Source organism: Ictalurus furcatus, chromosome 5, assembly GCF_023375685.1.
Source record: "Ictalurus furcatus strain D&B chromosome 5, Billie_1.0, whole genome shotgun sequence".
NCBI lineage: Eukaryota > Metazoa > Chordata > Actinopteri > Siluriformes > Ictaluridae > Ictalurus > Ictalurus furcatus.
The window spans coordinates 22,615,020-22,634,530 of NC_071259.1; the positions used below are offsets into that span (position 1 = coordinate 22,615,020).

A 19,511-nucleotide genomic window follows, 5' to 3' on the forward strand; every position below is an offset into this window, starting at 1 on the left:
GCCAACATCATCCCTGACAGCTTTTCCTTTCTGTCTCCCAGCCTTCCCACAACCTGTTCTGTTTAATTAGCCTGACAGAAGGAAAGACAGAAATAAAGCAAGCACATACATTATTCTGCAAGATTTTGGATGCATTGCTAGACTCCCTGCTTTCTGCTGTGTGAAACTGAGGTCAATCCAAATTTCTTAGATAGTGGAATGAGATGACATCTCTTTCAGAGAAGTATGACAAGCTACAGATTCAGAAACAAAACAAAACAAAAAAGACAGGTACCTTAGCTTAGAGGAATAGAAACTAGCACAGTCTGAGTGAATTCTTTTTTAGTTTAATTGAAGATTAACTGAAAATTATTTCAATCTTTTTTTTTAATGTGTTGATGTGTTTTGACATATTCGTGTTTTTGTGGACATGAGTATCTGTGAATGAGAGACTGAAAGCAGATTGTATGCAACTGAAGTTGTGCTTCACATAACTTCTTCCTTAGTCTCGAAATGATTTATATTCATCCAGGATTCTCTTTTCCACCTTTTTGCAAATAATTCTTGCCTATAAGTGCCAGACAAGTCTGGCTATTTGAGAGGCTGAGGGTGTGTCATTAAAACTAACTGTAACAAAATCAGGATGCCCAATTCTCCTATTCTATGAAATAGACTGAACATCATGACTGTAACAAAATAGCTGTCCTTCATAAAAGCTAAAATTAGAAAATGAAATGAAAGGCTGTTACTCGACAGTAAAGCACAGCAACATTAAGGTGCTCATTATAAAAAAAAAAGTCTAACTAAACAAAAGTAGCAGCTGGCCTTAAACTGGGGACGTGGGTACTTTCAGCTTCTTTTAGCACTTATCATCAACCGAACAGAGTTTCGGCTGCGATGTGTCGTTTAACTGCACTATTCTCTCGGTATTCAGTCTGTGCGTTACGTAACTTTTTACCTGTACTTATCTCGGAACAGCACATGCATTGCAAGAGAATGGCTGGTTTAATAATAACCCAGACACACACACACACACACACACATGCACACACACACACACACACACACACACACACACACACAGGGCTACGGCCTGACAAAGCACTTTCCACTGCACGCCCACTGTTCACAGAAAGCGAGAAAGGAGGAAAGAGATAGCAAAAGGGAACGTATGTTCCTCTGGGAACAGAGAGAAGATCTGAAGGCTTGGTTGTTAATGAAAGCTTTCACTCTTCTTTCTGAACTTAAGCACGTTGCCATCTTCTCTCATTCGCTCACTTTTAAGTGGCTGTGCCAACAGTATGGGGCATTTATTACAGTAGTGTGAGGGTGAGAAGCAAGACCTTAATCAGGATGAAGAGCAGAAAACTGACTCGTTTTAGAGATCTTTAGCTAATACTGCTAAAGACTGCGCTTGAAAGTCAGTAAGAAAAAAAAAAAAATCTTACGCAAAGAGCTACACTTGGTCTGTTGCCCTTGCTCTGTGCTCGATATATATCTATGTGTGTGTGTGTGTGTGTGTGTTCCCAGTTTATTGACTTTATTGTTGAGGTTCTCTTTTTTTAATTTAATATGATTTACTCATCATATACACATTCAAGCTGTGTTTTTTCCTTGGTTGTTAATGTCTTTCTGATTATTTGTATCCAAACGTCCCAGTTGGAAGTCTCGTTTGCACTGCAGTACCACAGCAGATTAATGATTTCTTTTACAGAGACAGTAAAGAATGATGAAGAGGGAAAAGAATAGACTTTATTTTAACAGAGTGTTTCCTATAGGTATCCTGTAGGAGGAATGTCATAGAGACTGATTCTCTCTCCAGAACAGCAGCTTGTAAGAGGAAGCACTCTGGATCAATAAGACTGGCACTTATTGATGAAAGACACATATTGATTGCTCTGCGTAAAGAGCTGCTCTGAATATTTAACCATTGATCAAAGTCATGCACACATCTCCCTCCACATGTTACCTAAAAGTAGCTCCAGAATGGCCTGATCCAATGTTGCTCCCTTTAGATGAAACCAATTAAACAGTATGCCAATATAGTACCCCACCCACAGGTTTTGATAACATGACTGGACAATGCAATTGTTGCCAAACCATCCCGCCGACCTTGACCTGAACATTACTTAATCCATCATCAAACTCAGAACTCGTACAACTTGGGCAGACTGCCAGGGGAATTGTCAATGATTTGTCAACGAATTGTCAATAGATGTGCTACTTCTATGGACTGATATTCAGTCTTTCATTTCAGCCTTGACTGACTCTTGATCACTCAAGAGCGTGCCAGAATGCACATCCCCATGGCCCCATACACTCAAAAAATCCACTCCATGCACTCAAAAGTCAATCTACTGGACATGGGGCCCAGTCAGTGAATTAACCATTCCCCTTGTCATGACCCTTGGACTTATTTATGAGAAAAACTTAAGAAAAGAAAATGATCCTAGTGAGGCCTGACTGGCTATTAACACAGTTCCCTGCTATCTACTGGAAGGATGGAGAAATAGTACAGAAGAGCCCTCTTAGTAAAAAGAGCTATCATTGAAAATCCTACACAAAACAGAATATCAGGATACTACTGAGTTAGAAAAAATTCAAATAGAGTGCAGCTCAGTTTGACAATGGGACCGCACTATTGACCTTCTGCTGGCCTAAATCCCCGGTAGACCTTTATTTGTTAAAAAATATGGATGTGGACCATATATATTATAGAAAAATCCATTACATAACTGTTAATTATCACTATCCACTACCTCTAGTCAAAGCACATCTTTTCACCTTTACATAATGGAGTACAGTCAAGAAACACAGGCCCCCTCTAGCTGTTGTGCTTATGCCACAAACTAGCACCCAGAACAGCTGGAATCACTACTTGTCCTGAGACAAGTATACACAAAACTCCCTCACTCAGTAGTCCATACTTATGGGCCTTTCAGTATTCTAGTATATTCCTGTTCATTCTGTGGTTAGGTAAACCTTTAGATGGCCCAGTTGTGAATGACTGGATGGGAAGGAATGAGCAAACATGTATAGCAGCTCGCATTTGCATTTGAAAGAAATACATCATCAGAACATTTATGTTGAGTGCTGTTAATGTCCAGGGCAGATCTTCTGCTGCTGGAACCCCAGGATCTTACTGTCTACAACTGCTATTTGGTATTATCTGGTCTTCTAGACAGGTATCTTGAGTTAGCAACATACCTCTTCATAACTGGACAACATGACTAAATCTTCTAAGCCCTTTTATTATTTCAGGTGCTGGGCTAAGTGATTATTTTACATGTGGAATTGGAGGGTGATGTCCCTGTCGAGTGCTACTATGTGCTAAGGTGGCCATTTTCAACATGGGTTTCAATTTCTGGTGCTAAAGGGGTTCTAGCACAAGCACAATCCCCATGTTTTGCCACCATACGTGCTTCCTCTATTTACTCTGATATTTCCAGTGGTTGCAAAAATTTTTTTGTCTTTATTAGTGCTTATTAAGGCTTTACATATATACTTCAACCCATGCTTGTAGCAAAGCCTTGTTCTCTTAGCACCTCTCTAATCTTTCTAAGATGTCTTGTTCTGTTGGTTTTCTTGACACTTACTAAGCAATGCAGCTAAGACTCTTTTGCGCAGTAATATGCAAATCAGCTCATTACATTTTAACAAAAATGAAATCGCCTCCCCTGAAGTGCTGGCAATTCAGCACCAAGGACAGCACCTGCAGCCAAAACAAAATGATGTCCATGTGTGGCTGGACCAGGCTGAATTGGTATTTCTTCAGATCTTGTTGGGATCCGTGAGCCATGCAAGTTGTTATCTAACCATACAACCACTAGTCCACTACTCCAAGGTGGAGTATGCAAAGACAAAAAGAGCTAGAGCTACCAAAAGTCTTCTTCTCCAACTCTTTGGTGTTGTTTCCCTCCTTCACTGCTGCCAGCTATGCGAGATCAGTGTAAACAGTGGGATCCAGCCAAACTGAGTGGTCTTTTGAAACACCAACTCCCACACAGAACCCACACCAAAACTCTCAGAGGACCACTGTACTCAGGATGGCTAAACCTTTCTTTCAGTCCACAACCCCTTCTTCAGTCTCACTAAAATACCCTTCTTTGGCTTAAACTACAATTAGCATTTATGTGTGGTGTCTATTACTCTATTGTACTACCACATCGCATACTGAAATCTATGGCCCATGCTGTCAAGGGTTAGAACTGTCTGTCTCTATGGCAAACATACTGCTAGAGAAATTGCATTGACTGTCTTGTTCTAGGAAATGTATTCAGCATAATTACATGAAAAAAAAAATCTGAATACAAAAGTAATAGCGCATTACATAAATTCACTGCACTGAAACAAAACCGATCTCAACCCTGGTATGGATTGATAATTAATTATAGCATTATATAAATGGTATTATGTGGGTGGAGTGTTGCTGAAGTCTTGCTGAGGCTTCTAGCAATTTATACTAACCTGGTAGTAGGTCTACTAGATGAAAACTCGAATTTCTCTGCTAGTTCGTTAGTTTGGCAGTAAAGCAGTAAACCATGCTCGATTTGTTTTTATTCAGTGAGGGCAGGGGCGACATGGTGTCTCTTAGCTCTGCAGCTTGAGGAAGAAAAAAAACTTCCTTGTTTCATAATCACTGGCAACTCAGATTTAATTAGTCATTAGGATTCATCCTATGGCCCCGTCGCCCTGGAGAAGCTTTCTCATGGCCCTGCAGGGGTGGAGTGTGTCACAAGGGTTTCTGTGTGTGAGGAGGATGTATGAAAATGAGGTTTAGGAGAGTGTGGAACAACATATAATGTGTGTGTAATGTGCATATGTAGATTGGCAATGATTATCTGATGATTTGAGCGCTGACACTGTACGTTTATGTGCGTCTTGGTGAATATTAGCACACACTGTTCCTTAGCAGAGAAAATGGAATCAGATCATTTAATATTCTGTGGCTTACAGAATTGCATTGCAGCTAATGATTTAAGTATTGCTCCACAAAAAAAACCTCTTAAGCACATATGTGTGTGTGTGTGTGTATATACAGTGAGGGAAAAAAGTATTTGATCCCCTGCTGATTTTGTACGTTTGCCCACTGACAAAGAAATGATCAGTCTATAATTTTAATGGTAGTTGTATTTGAACAGTGAGAGACAGAATAACAACAAAAAAATCCAGAAAAACGCATGTCAAAAATTTTATAAATTAATTTGCATTTTAATGAGGGAAAAAAGTATTTGACCCCCTCTCAATCAGAAAGATTTCTGGCTCCCAGGTGTCTTTTATACAGGTAACGAGCTGAGATTAGGAGCACACTCTTAAAAGGAGTGCTCCTAATATCAGTTTGTTACCTGTATAAAAGACACCTGTCCACAGAAGCAATCAATCAGTCATATTCCAAACTCTCCACCATGGCCAAGACCAAAGAGCTCTCCAAGGATGTCAGGGACAAGACTGTAGACCTACACAAGTCTGGAATGGGCTACAAGACCATTGCCAAGCATACTGGTGAGAAGGGGACAACAGTTGGTGCGATTATTCGCAAATGGAAGAAGCACAAAAGAACTGTCAATCTCCCTCGGCCTGGGGCTCCATGCAAGATCTCACCTCGTGGAGTTGCACTGATCATGAGAACAGTGAGGAATCAGCCCAGAACTACACGGGAGGATCTTGTCAATGATCTCAAGGCAGCTGGGACCATAGTCACCAAGAAAACAATTGGTAACACACTACGCCGTGAAGGACTGAAATCCTGCAGCGCGCGCAAGGTCCGCTGCTCAAGAAAACATATATACATGCCCGTCTGAAGTTTGCCAATGAACATCTGAATGATTCTGAGGACAACTGGGTGAAAGCGTTGAGGTCAGATGAGACCAAAATGGAGCTCTTTGGCATCAACTCAACTCGCCGTGTTTGGAGGAGGAGGAATGCTGCCTATGACCCCTGGAACACCATCCCCACCGTCAAACATGGAGGTGGAAACATTATGCTTTGGGGTTTTTTTTCTGCTAAGGGGACAGGACAACTTCACCGCATCAAAGGGACGATGGACGGGGCCATGTACCGTCAAATCTTGGGTGAAAACCTCCTTCCCTCAGCCAGGGCATTGAAAATGGGTCGTGGATGGATATTCCAGCATGACAATGACCCAAAACACATGGCCAAGGCAACAAAGGAGTGGCTCGGGAAGAACCACATTAAGGTCCTGGAGTGACCTAGGCAGTCTCCAGACCTTAATCCCATAGAAAATCTGTGGAGAGAGCTGAAGGTTCGAGTTGCCAAACGTCAGCCTCGAAACCTTAATGATTTGGAGAAGATCTGCAAAGACGAGTGGGACAAAATCCCTCCTGAGATGTGTGCAAACCTGGTGGCCAACTACAAGAAACGTCTGACCTCTGTGATTGCCAACAAGGGTTTTTAAACCAAGTACTAAGTCATGTTTTGCAGAGGGGTCAAATACTTATTTCCCTCATTAAAATGCAAATCAATTTATAACATTTTTGATGTGCGTTTTTCTGGATTTTTTTGTTGTTATTCTGTCTCTCACTGTTCAAATAAATCTACCATTAAAGTTATAGACTGATCATTTCTTTGTCAGTGGGTAAACATACAAAATCAGCAGGGGATCAAATACTTTTTTCCCTCACTGTATATATATATATATATATATATGTATATATATATATATATATATATATATATATATATATATATATATATATATATTTATTTATTTATTTATATATATATAGGTGTATTGGTGATTTCCCATAGGTCGTGTAAGTCATGACCCAAATTTGCATGTGCTATTTATGACTTCCTCGTCACATGTTTTGTGCTCAAATACGCACATGCATAGTGGCTCATTTGTTGGGTCTTGGCAGCAGCATGTGTGTTTAAAGAGGCATTTTGCTCCATCAGTGCACATTAGGCGGACTAGCGGTACTTGCCGCAGGGGAGGAGATCCTGTGAAACAGAGCTAACAGTTACGCAATGTAAGCTGTGCCAAAGGATTCCTCTTTACACAACAAACTTGTGTTTGTGTTTGACGACAAAGCATGTCCCGTCATGTATAGAAAGAAGTATGCATACTGTATAATACATGAGATAATGAAAGGCTACAAATCTGGATGGCCAAATGTGTGTGATTGAGTGTTTGTAGGCTGATTGTGATTGTTAGCGTGTGTGCTGACTGAGAAGTTGCCCCAAGGATACCTGTGACCTGGTCGACGAGGATACGGGAGGTGATAATTCGTCCATACTGGGAGAAAAGTTGCTCCAGCTCTTTCTGGGTCATGGTCTTAGGCAGCCCACTCACGTACAGGTTAGCATCACGGATAGAGGCTGAACTGGGCCGTGCATATGACACCTGAGAGAACACACACACACACACACACACACACACACACATCGAGACAGATCAGAAGATGGTAGAGAGTTTCTTAAAAACATTTTGTATGCTCTGGGATTCCCCCATATCACGGTGAGGTGTGAATGCTATTTGTAGGTTTGCATATTTGCAGTTCTCCGTACTGAACTGGCGAATAGCACTGTGGAACCTTCTGTCTCTGCTAGTGGTGAGAGCCAAACCATTGCACTTCCTCACCACACACACACACACACACACACTCCCTCTCTTTCGCACATACCCTCGCACAATATGCTCTCACCCTCCTCGACTTGTCAAACCCAGTAGCACCTTGGACAGCTCCTCTCACACTAATACTCACTGCTTCTCTCTCCATGTCACTCTGACAAACTTTCTCTTCGAGTTGGTTACTGAATATCACTAATACAGTACTCACACATCGAGGTAAATCACACATCGCACATCACACACACACACACACACACACTGAGGTAAATCCATACGATGGCATAGCTTTCGCTTTCTCTGAGTGTCTCATTAGAGCAGATCAGTGATGATTAAATGTCTCCTTTCGTGCCTTTCGCCTGCCATTAGGAGCAGGAGCAGGCACTACCTTCCATGTTTCCATCACTGCTGACATTTGGGTTCCAGAGCCATCAAATGCTGTTACGGTCATACAAATAGCGAGCTGAAGACATGATCCATTCAGGAGTAATCTCCTGAAATCCAGTTAAAGTGAGAAGGCAAAAGGCACAGAGCCCTGGCAGCGTCCTTACCCTGCCTTCTGCTCTTTTTCTCGTTCATTTGATTTTTTTTTTTTTTTTTACACTTCCTCTTTTCACCCTCTCTTCTTTTCTTTCCATGTCAAGCAGCTCCAGATGCCGGATCTATCAACACCCTGTCTGCCTGTGAAGTGTGTGTGTGCGTGTTTGTGTGTCTGAATGATATGTGTGAGAGTGATGAGTGAGTGTGTGTGTGTGTGTGTGTGTCTTTCTCTGCACGAAGCTCTGCTCTTTGCACCCTTGGTAGGATTTTTCCTCTCACACCTCAACAGGAAGGCAGAGTTGGAGTTTAGCTGTGAAACAGGAAAGCGCCGCGAAGGCAGGCAGGCGTGTGCGTGTGTGTTTGCATTTCTGTGTACTACCTCAGAGTGTGAAAGGGGAGATCAGGGGTGAGACTCGCACCTCGTCTCCTTCGCTCTCTCTTTCCCTCCGTTTCTCTCTCACACATTTCTATTTCTGTCCTTGTTAGACAGCACTGTGTTCTGATTATTGTCCTTCCTGTCAATTTGCATTAGCTTAGAGTCTCTCAGCCTGATTTATGTGCGACTTATAAAACTTTACAGAGGAATCTATCAGAGGAAGTCTAGGTTCCTCTGAAGGCCATGACTGAAATTAACATTAAATGCAAGCGCTTTACTTCAGCGACGTGTCCTCTAAATCGAACCTTTCGCTTGAGTAAGCAATATATTTATATAAATATTAAATATATGTCTTTTCCTCTTTTCTTGCTCTATCTGTTGCTGTTGGATGGGTCTCCTTCATCCCTGCTCTTTCTAAAATAACCTCAGAGGCTGGAGAGACCTATGGCTCACAGCGTGTGTTTCAAGAGGATGATGACCTTCAAATACTCTTATTTGCTAAGTTGCAGGAGAGGATTTCATTCTCCTCATGCCCTCTTCTTGCATTAGTGGAAGAAAAAGCCCCTATTGAGTTGTCTGGTGTTAGTCTGAAGGAAAGGTTTCACACAGCGAAAGAAAGGAAAGTGAGACTAAGGCCTGATCAAAGAGAGGAGATGGAATCACCATCACCACTGCCTCATGCTGCGATGGATGGATGGAGAAAGTCTGAGGAAAAGAGAGGTAGAAAGATAAAATGTATTAGAGTACTCTCACGACGGCTGGATTAGATGGTGTCCCACCGGGAGAATCACAGTGTGGAATGTCTTGGCTTGTTTGTGTCGTCTTTCATACGTGTAAGCAAGAGAGAATGGGATGGGGAGAGAGAGAGGGCGAGAGAGAGAGAGATGGTGATGGAGATCATGCATGGTTGGTGCATACAAGAAGTGTGTGAAACTGCGTCATATAAAGAGCAAGAAACTCGGATCAATGTGGGTCATTAGTGAGCCTCGCATTAAGTGCTACAATAAACCGCCTCTGGGCTCAAAAGCTTCACCCTCACATCGGTTTTACATCCAGAGGACTGGTTTGTGGTGTGGAGCACAGACCCACTGGCATATGTTAAAGTGTTGGTACTGTGCTGCCGGGAATCTGTGCGTGTGTGTGTGTGTGTGTTGTGTGTGCACTCCTGCCGCCCAAACAGTGAGAGATGAGCATGTGTGCAGCGAGAAGCTGTGACGATGAGCAAACACACACACACGCAGTGACTCATTTCATCTCTGACGGGTTCCAAACTGAGGCTGAAACCAGCACTATAGTCGAGTCACCACAAACCCACACACACACACACACACACACACACACACACCACAAAGCCACCTGCTACTGGCCCTCTGGAAACCACCCATGTTTGTGTTTATCCCAGTTTCAACAACAGTTTTTTTTTTCTCTATCTCCATTCCTCCCTATCTCGGTCTGTCTGTTTTTCCCTCCCAGGCAGCACAGCCTGAGGGAATGGATGCTGTGTTTTCATGTCAGCCTAAGCACAGGAAATCCAATCTGATTAGATTAGCAAGGATGTAACTGAAAGGCCGGGGATTATATGCCAGATGATCGCACAAACAACCCGATTACACTGTGACTCAGACTCAAAAGGAGCAGAGGCGAATATTTCCAGTCAAAAATCATTTGCTCTTTGTAAAAAAAAAAAATAAAAAATGCACAGAATTACATTTTTTAGCTGGATAAATATGCAGTAGCACTGACACCAGACACCATATTCTCAGTCTACCTCCCCTCTCTAACTGGGTTTACAGTATAAGAAAAACACATTGGGGGTGACTACGTAGCACTTTCGCATCTTTTCATTATACATTCTATTTTTCCTTTTTCATGTGACTCCATGATTTGACATTTGGAGATGCATTTGCATATCAATTACACTATTTTCCCTTTTCTCCCTGCAGTCGCTCTCCTATTTCCTTCTGCATCTTAATGAGGCGGATTTCCCCTCCTCTCGCTTTTGTGTCGCAGCACCGCAGCCCAGCACGAGTCAATACACACCACATGTGCTAATCAATGCAGCTCCACTGGCAGAAATAGTGACAGGAAACATTCAGTGAATTGACTCGTGCAGTTGGGAGAAATGGCTGATGACTAATTGGGGAGGAAAGCAGGAGCGTACCGCCACCCAAATGAGATATTGTTCCATTACAGTCATACGATCTCATAACAAAATCAGCAACATGTTCACATACACACACACACACACACACACACACACACACACACACACACACACACATTTGCCTTCTAATAGTGTGGTTGGTATTCAACATTACCTTGATAGTTTTGGTTTGAAGTCTGAGTCCATTTAATGTGTTGATGGCTTTCTCTGCATCCTTTGGGTCAATGTAGTTGACAAATCCATATCCAAGACTCTGTCCTGTGTGTGTGAAAGAGAGAGAGAGAGAGAGAGAGAGAGAGAGAGAGAGAGTGTTAGCACTCTACAGCATTAGCATGTATGATGCCCACAAGAGTGTGTGGGCGTAAAGAAAAAGTTTTCCACTGGAAACCTCTGACAGTGTCTCAACTTGAATGATTGTGATTGAACATTCTCTCCCCACCGTCTGCTGCTCAGAAGGTTAAACAGCCACCAGCACAGTGGATTCCCTGCAGAACCAGCAGCTGCATTGCTAGCAGCATTTCTCTTCCTCCTCTGGCTTTCTTTAAACATCTTGCCACACAAGTGCAGGAGAGCTCTCATGAGGAGTGCAACGCTTATCCTCATTTATTGAAACAGGCATGCCCAAGTCCATAGTGTATACACAAAGTGAACTGCAAATGCCAAACAGCTATACTGCTCCAAATGCTGAAAAAAAAAACAACAAAAAAATGACAAGAGAAATTGGAGCCAAATGCTCTTTGCTTATTTTGGACAGGACATCCCACCTTTAAAAAAAAAAAAAAAAAGCCGAAAGCCTTAATTTATCACGTTTGCACAGACAAAATTTCTAAATACAATATCTTCTGATGCATTACACTTGGAATTGTTGTATTTACAGTAAAATTAGTATTCATCAAATGTGAGTAGGCAGCTCATACAAGTAAAAGTAAGCTTAATATATGCTCATTTTTCAGTGTACGTAATTGCCAGGTACTGTATGTGTATATTGCTGATATACAATATATATTTTATACACACATTCCCACAAATAACCATATATTACATGTAAAAAATCTCTCCCTGGAATTATGAGTTCTATTCTTCAATTAAACAGCCCCTCAACTTTTTCTCTGGAAATTATTATCATTATTAGTTGTAGTAGTAGTAGTAGTAGTAGTAATATTAGTAGTAGACATAGTAAAGGGAGTAGTAGTAATATTTGTAGTAGAAATTCTGAATGTAGTAACAGCAGTAGTATTAGTAGTAGAAATCGTAAAAATAGTAGCGGTAACAATATTAGTAATAGAAATCCTAATAAGTAGTAGCAGTAATATTAGTAGTAGAAAAGTAGTAGAAGAGTAGTAGTCCCTTCTCACCCCTCTCATGGACTCTACACCCTCCTGCCATCTGGCAGAGGGTACAGGAGCATCCGTGCCACCACCAGCAGACTCCTCAATAGATTCTTCCCTGAGGCAGTAACATTACTCAACACCCTGCTGCCTCCCAACTCTTACCTGGGCTAGTCAAACACCTAACCTAGTAAGACTCATACCACTGACCACGCACTAACCCAGTAAGACTCAGTACTGCTGCACACTGCACTTTACATTGCTGCATCAGTCACTTTATATTACGGAACCTGTTTTTACTGCCAGTATTGCTGCTATACTGCAACATTACACAATAGCTCACAGTTTACAGTCCATGTTCTGTGTATTTATTGTCCTATTCTGTATACTTATTGTTTAGCACTCATCTCACACTGTTGCGTACTGTTCTGTGTTGCACCGTGGTCCTGAAGAAACGTCATTTTGTTCCAATGTATACAAGCTATAGAGAGGAATGAAAATAAATAAAAAAAACACTTGACTTGACTTGTGAATATTAGAAGTAGTAGTAGTAATAGTATCTTTTATCTACTGTATATCTCACAGAAGTAGTTAATTCACTGTGTGTGTGTTTGTGTGTGTGTGTTTGTGTGTGCAGCCTGGAAGAGTGGGAAGTAGAAAAGGTTATTGTAAATGAAGTAGACTTCTAAGATTAGGAAGCACTCTAGTGCAAAGTTTGACAAATTAAATGGATAGATAAATTCAGCAGCGTATGTAACCCTGTCTGATGGCAGTTCCACATCTGCACATGAGCAGCTCACCATTTATTTCAGCTCTTGCTTAGGGGTGCAGGCAAACAGGAACTGCAGGAATTACACCCACCAGCATAAAACACACACACACACAATTTATAAGAGCTCAGCAGGAATCCAGATGCAGGCAGACAGGCACGCGCTCCCCCCTCCGTCCCCGTCCCCCCACCCCCACAAACATACGCACATGTGTTACAATCAAGAGAGTCTAACCCATATCATTTACAAAAGTAATAAATAGATATGAAATATGCTTGTGTCTGGCAGATGGGAAGAGATCATAAGGAAGGTTCAGGGTTTTTTTTTATATTCAAGTAATTGTTTAGTTCATAACTGGAATAAATTCTAATCTAAGCACTGAGAACAGCCACCTCAATAAAATGTTGCATCGATTCTCACAGTAAATCTGTCTCTGTCCTCTGCAGCGAGTCAAAACTTCAAAGAAACAAATGGAAATGTCATCTCTTTCTCCCTCTCAAGTGCTCACTCAAACACAAAAACACACATGCATGCACGCGCACACGCACACACACACATTATAAAAGTATGCGGAGTTACTGTTCACTGATTATTCACTGTAGTAGAGGTGTGTTGGATCCAGTGGGTCCCCCCCAAAAAAAAGTAGTGTGAGCAGTCAGACGTGAAGCTCAATAGACAAAGAATTCATTAACACCAAAGTGTATTCGTTGTTGTGGAGTAACACAACATGTTTGCTGCTTCATTTATTCTTTCATCTGATTTATCCTAGTCGGTGATGTTCTGGTTTAAATGAATAATTTGTTTATATTTTGGGAAATACAACCAACTAAGTTCATTAGGAAACACTGCTGGCAGGTGTAAACATAAGTGCTACATGCAGGAGTGGGCAGGATTGGTCAGAGTTGCTTGGGGAGTGAGCGGGAGTGGGCTTAAAAAACCCCCCAAAAAAACCCAGCTTCACACACACCACTAGACTGTGAAGTTAATCTATTATTAAAAACTGAGAGAATAAGAGAGGCTGTTTCCTCACTACACGAGCACTCAGGCACGCACAGGCCTACCTACTCATTCAATCTTTCATCAGCTCTATAGGACAAATACGCATGATTTATGATATATACTGTATAGAACAGAAAATAGGATATAAGAGTTACAGGCGTATATCAGCTTACACTGTGTAAAAGAAAGAGTGCAGGCTATTAAGAACAAGATCTGAACCAAAGCAAGAGAAATGTCTAAACTAAGGAAATGATGCTGAAAAAACTCCACTGGGACAAAAAGGCAGTAAACATTTGGTGGCAAAGTGGAATATTAACCCAATTAAATTCAATTAGATTAATGGATACATTAACGTGTATATCGTAATTGTCAATTTAAATGGCAAAAACACGAAATGATACATTGCACTGTTAATGAGCTTTTAATGAGCATGCATCTCCCCATTTTCTGACTTTCAATTCCCCCAAGCAAGCTTGCCACCTAGACGAATAAGGAAATGTTTGAAAGAAATTTGCACAGACAACAGCGCACAGCCTAATGCCACATCTATCCATCCATTTTCTGTACCACGTATCCTACACATGGTCACAGGAATCCTGGAGTTTATCTCAGGGGACTCAGGGCACAAGGCGGGGGACACCCTGGACGCGGTGCGAACTCATTGCAGGGCACAATCCCACACACGTTCAAACACCACGGACAATTTAGACATGCCAATCAGCCTATAATGCGTGTCTTTGGACTGGGGGAGGAAACCGGAGGACCCCAAAGCACCAGGAGAACTCCCTGCACACAGTGTGGAGGTGGGAATCGAACCCCCAGTCCTGGAGGTGTGAGGCAAACCTGCTAACCACTAATAAGTGTGAAAAATAGTTAATAACGTTAATAACGTTTCGTTAACTATTTAACATTTATATCATGGAAGCTCATAACTATATTTTCAATACTGAAGAGGACCTGAGAACAGTGTGTGTGTTCTGTTTGTTGCAGATGCCAATACTAAAGGGCGTTTATGTGTAAAATCCGGAGAGCTGTTTTCATTAGACGTGACATCATTGAGCCGATGTTGTGATTTTTTAGAACAGCTGTCCTCGTCACCCATGACCACTACCGATTATGTGTATGATGGGGAAGAGGAAACAGCAGCAGCTCCCTGTGCGTCCTTCTTGCTTTGTGTCCTGTTAGGAAATGATCTAGAGAGAAAGAGAGATGCTTCGGGATGACAATAAGGATCTGCGACTAAACATTTATATAGCCCCCTCCCCCCACCCCCACCCCCTTTCAATCTGCATTATGTAAAATGAGGTCTGGTAGGTGTCCTGCGTTCTTTACACACACAAACACATCATTGTTTTCTTGAGTGTTCTTTACTGTATATTTGCACGCACTATCCAACTTTCTATTGCAATGTATCATATTTGAGTAATTTGTGTTTCCAGTAGCATGGCAGTCTACTCTCAAAATCTTCATGCCAGACTGGAAATCTGAATATTTCAAACTCGGTCTGAATGATTTAAATGGCTGAAACATCATTTAAAGGTCCAGTGCTTTCATTGATTGGGAATGAGATAAAAAATTGAGTTAAACACTACACTGCCTCCAGCAATCTCCTCTTTCTCAAACTCTGTGGCAGCCATGTTATGTATTTTCACTTGAGTCAGGTGGCGGTGCAGGATCTGGTATCTGTGCTGGAGAAAGAACAGGAAGAACGACTCTGCGAAAAGAAATGTGACAGCTCTGTGAGCATCTGATGCTAACTCACCTTGATGGTATGAAGCTTCCTGGCTATGCAACAATGAAATGTGTTTGGTCAGTCTAAAATTTTTGTCAGATTTAGGATGTGGAAGGCAAAGAAGGAAAGGAGAAAAAGCCTCTTCGATTTGTCAAAACAAATGTATCACTGGCGTTCCCTGCCTGACATTTTGCCCTTGCTGCAACAGCATCTAGGGACAGTGCTGCTTTCTGCCGAGACGTCTCACCCTTTTCTAGCCATTCTGTTCTATTAGCAACAGGACAGAAGACAGAAAATAAATTAGTTTATGCCTAATCAGAACTCATTCTTCAATTTGACGGTTAAGTATGAATTTATGACTTTTCTAATTTGCACAGTAATCTTCTATCAAAGGAGACAAAGGCTTGAGTGGAGTGTAATTAGATAATGCGGTGTGTTATGATATAAGTTTGCATTATGAATGTTGTTTATCATCAGCTCTAATGGCTTTAATTCAGCCCATTCATGCTACATAAGCTACATAATTCACTCAAGGCTGGCTAAGTGCTTTCTCAGACAAAAGCTAAAAGCAGCTTTGTATCTTCTGATTGAATTTTCATTAAAGGCTAATATTTCTTTGCTTGCCTCTCTTAAATGAAACAGTTCTACGTTGGTGGATTAGACTTGTTTGCTTAGCGTAACTGATTACAGGTTACAAGTTTTTTTTTCTTTCCACCAAACCTAGTACATTTGCATGATCTAGTGCAATCACAGAAAGAGCTGTTGTAACAGCGAGTGGGTTCTGCTCTTCTTCTGCAACCTGGGCTTAAATTTACATTCTTTTAATAGTTTTGCATAAATAATCACACCTCCACCCCGTGGTGATCCGTGAAACTTGTTTGATGATTGATGTTCCGTGTTGCACCTTAAGTGTAGCTTTTATATAACCAAATACTTTGCATAACAAAAAAAAAAAAATATATATATATATATATTTGCAGACCGGTATTTAATGATGTGTCCACAGGAACTGGATGCTCTTGTGTTCAAATCAATTTTATCAACCAGTTATCTGCCAAATATCCTACACATCTCTGAATATACAGTCCTCTTCCAGTAAACACAACAGGATATACTGTTAGGATGCTGTCAGCATTTTTCTCTGCCAGGCTAGTGGAACAGCTGGGAGACGGAGGAGCCTCCCGCCCCCAGGTTCTCCCTCTCCCCGTTGAGCTGGAGCCTACGGCGACTTGGTGCACAGCCCAAAGTATGTGGGCCGTCTGAAATGGATGAGTGTTTGGGGAGAATGCCGAGCGCAGCGAATATGGGACACCCCAACAAAGCAATGTTAGACTGCACATGACGGAGCTGGCAGCCGCTCCAAAGGCTCCCCGGAAGCCCACGTGATTCTGTGATGTGGAAAGTGAGCTGTAGAATAATCCATGGGCTGATGCTCATTTTTGGTGTTGATATGGTGTATGTTTAAAACATATAGTGTTACATAACAGCTGTATGATTCAGAACTCTCATCTGGTAGCAGATGAGCAAAATATATAAAAGTATTTTGACAGAAATGAAAATATTCGTGCCTGTGAGATATTAACCTTATATAATGCCTAAGACAAAAAAAGCCCTGTTTGCAAAAAGCAAAACAAGCTGATATTGCTTGGGCGGAGGAGCACGTCGAGTTAAAATGATCCTAAATACTGTATGCTGTTTTAGTTACACTGTGACGCAGTGGGAAAATCACTCGTTATTTCCCCAGCCAAATGTCAGGTATAGAACGTTGATTTCTTCTCCTTGTGCCATTCGTCTGAGGAAATGAGACGGTGAAGAAAAGTTCATTGTCAGACAATGTAAATTGGCTTCGGATGCTTTTAGCTTGAATAACAATTACACATTTCCCCCATGCTCTCGCTTTGCTGAAATTGGAATTCATCAAGGCATCACGTTAATTGTCTTTCCAGAATAAATTCGCATATTCATGATCTCCACTTTACGGCGCGTCAACTCGCATTGCCTTTTGTCACACCTGTCTTGTGAAACATCTATCCTTAGTAGCTCTCTGTATAGTCACTTTGGCTTTATTTTAGTCTCTTGCTCATTAAAGCACTTACGACAGAGTCCATTCTGCAACATGGAGGTCATTTTTACTTCTCCAGTAGGTATTCTTCAGGTAATTGCACAAGAATTGACTCAGGTGGAGTGTACCAATCTGGGACTGATACTCTGTACTGTTCCAAGATCAGCTGGAGGTCAAGTTGGCGCTCAGAATTTGCTTGGACTCGCTGAACTCAGGTCAGTAATACGACAGATGGCGGTGGTGTTCGGTGTGTGAGTCGGACATGTAACTGAACAAGCAGATGTACAATGTAGGAGGCTGTTTGATGTCAGCTACATAAGTGTTAAATACAGACTGAACTGATGGGAGCATCACTTTGTGTGCCAAGCCATTAAACACCAGCCAATGTTGCCTGTGGATTGAGTGAGAATGGGAAAACAATGAAGGGAAATAGCAGACATCAAAGGGGATGAGGGTGTGTGTGCTATTCGATTTTCCCTTTCAGGGGACACGATAGAACATTGGCCTGAGTGTGAGACAAAGCAAAAGGAGCAGTTTTTCATTTTTAATTGCACAGTAATTGTTTGCCGCTCACAGAACTCGAACAGAGGACTTTCATTTTAACACTCTTCCTGAGACAGAAAATCACAGATGCAGTCAATCAGTTGCCCGACGTAACTACGTGTCCTTTTTCTGATTTATCATTATAAATGCAAGCACATTCTTATTTATGGACAAAATGCATGCAAGCAAAAAAAATGTGGCTCCTAGTCAGTACTCTCCAAACCCATAGATCAGTCTCTCTCGTGTCCTTTCTACCGACCAGCCCAAGCCCAAATCTTCCTACAAACACATTTACATACTCCATTAAGGGTTTTCATTGAAGATTCAGCATAGGCTATAAGAAACCTCTTCACATGGTATATGTGTTTAGCTCTTTTATTAGTAGTCCATGGAGAGGAGCTGAGACAGCAGCACTGGCGGAAGGTGCATGCTTGATTCAGGCCTTTAAAAACAAAGACTTTGCACTATGTTAGCAGCATAGCCATCTGTTTTATTCATGGGCTTAAACAAATCCTCATTGTAATGACTTTTTTCTACCTCTAACGCTGGGCTAAAATAGTTTCTGCTGACAAAATATACACAAATAAGAATAAATACTGCCCCTAACAACTGATGCAGCTCACGAAACATTTCCTTTACTATTCGGTTAAGCTGATAGATTGAAAAAAAATGAAGGACTTGATGAAACGTGCGTGTACAATTACATACAGTCTTCTGTACCTATATATTGGCACTTAATAAAAGATTAGGCCTGGAGTCCCTGGTTTATTTCATGCACAGCCAGCTGGTTAGAGGAGAGCTGTGTGCACAAGTGTGTGTGTGTGTGTGTGTGCCAAAGAAGACGGGTAAACAATTTTCCTTGGCACTTCAGTGGGCAGCATTTGGCCGGGTTGTTAGGGAGCAAGAAAGGTAGCTGTAGCTAGAGTTAACTCATCTGCCTGGTGTCTCATCAAAGCTGACAGGAACGAGGGAAAGGAGAAGAAAGTGGAGAAGACCTGCCTGTTGTCACCTTGTCGAAAGAGCCGTCATGGCTGCTTTTGAACTGCCTGTAAAAAGGATTCTTGTATATGTCAAAGTGCTTTGAAAAACAGAGAAGAATGTCTTCTTGCTTGCATCGGCGGCATGTAGATGAAAGTCAAGCACTCTGCACAGGAATATTGATCTGGTCAAATATTTTGACATTGAAGCACAGAGGCCATCCATGCTCAAACTCCCACTCTCCCTTTCTCTCACTTTATATTTCTCTCTCTCCCTCATAACCTTGAGAGTGTAGTTAATTCTGGCAGCAGCCTGAGCATAAAGTCATATTTCTAAAAAAAAAAAAAAAAGGGGGGTGCTTAGTTAGTCTGAAATTCTGAGCTTGGAAATTGAACCCATGAGACTGGCGCCACAGATCTCTAACAGTAGAATGTGGCAGAAATGAGAGTATT

The 19,511-nt window shown here is 41.6% G+C and overlaps 1 protein-coding gene across 6 annotated transcripts in view; it reads right to left on the bottom strand.

Moving 5' to 3' along the window:
- elavl4 (ELAV like neuron-specific RNA binding protein 4) overlaps window positions 1-19,511 on the bottom strand; it is a 73,429-nt gene that overhangs the window by 10,088 nt on the left and 43,830 nt on the right. For all 6 annotated transcript variants that reach the window (XM_053625301.1, XM_053625302.1, XM_053625303.1 and 3 more), the window contains 2 exons: window positions 10,802-10,905; window positions 7,189-7,342 (listed from right to left, as the gene is read on the bottom strand). In XM_053625301.1, the coding sequence (XP_053481276.1) occupies window positions 7,189-7,342; window positions 10,802-10,905 (258 nt within the window). The remainder of the gene's footprint in view (window positions 1-7,188; window positions 7,343-10,801; window positions 10,906-19,511) is intronic.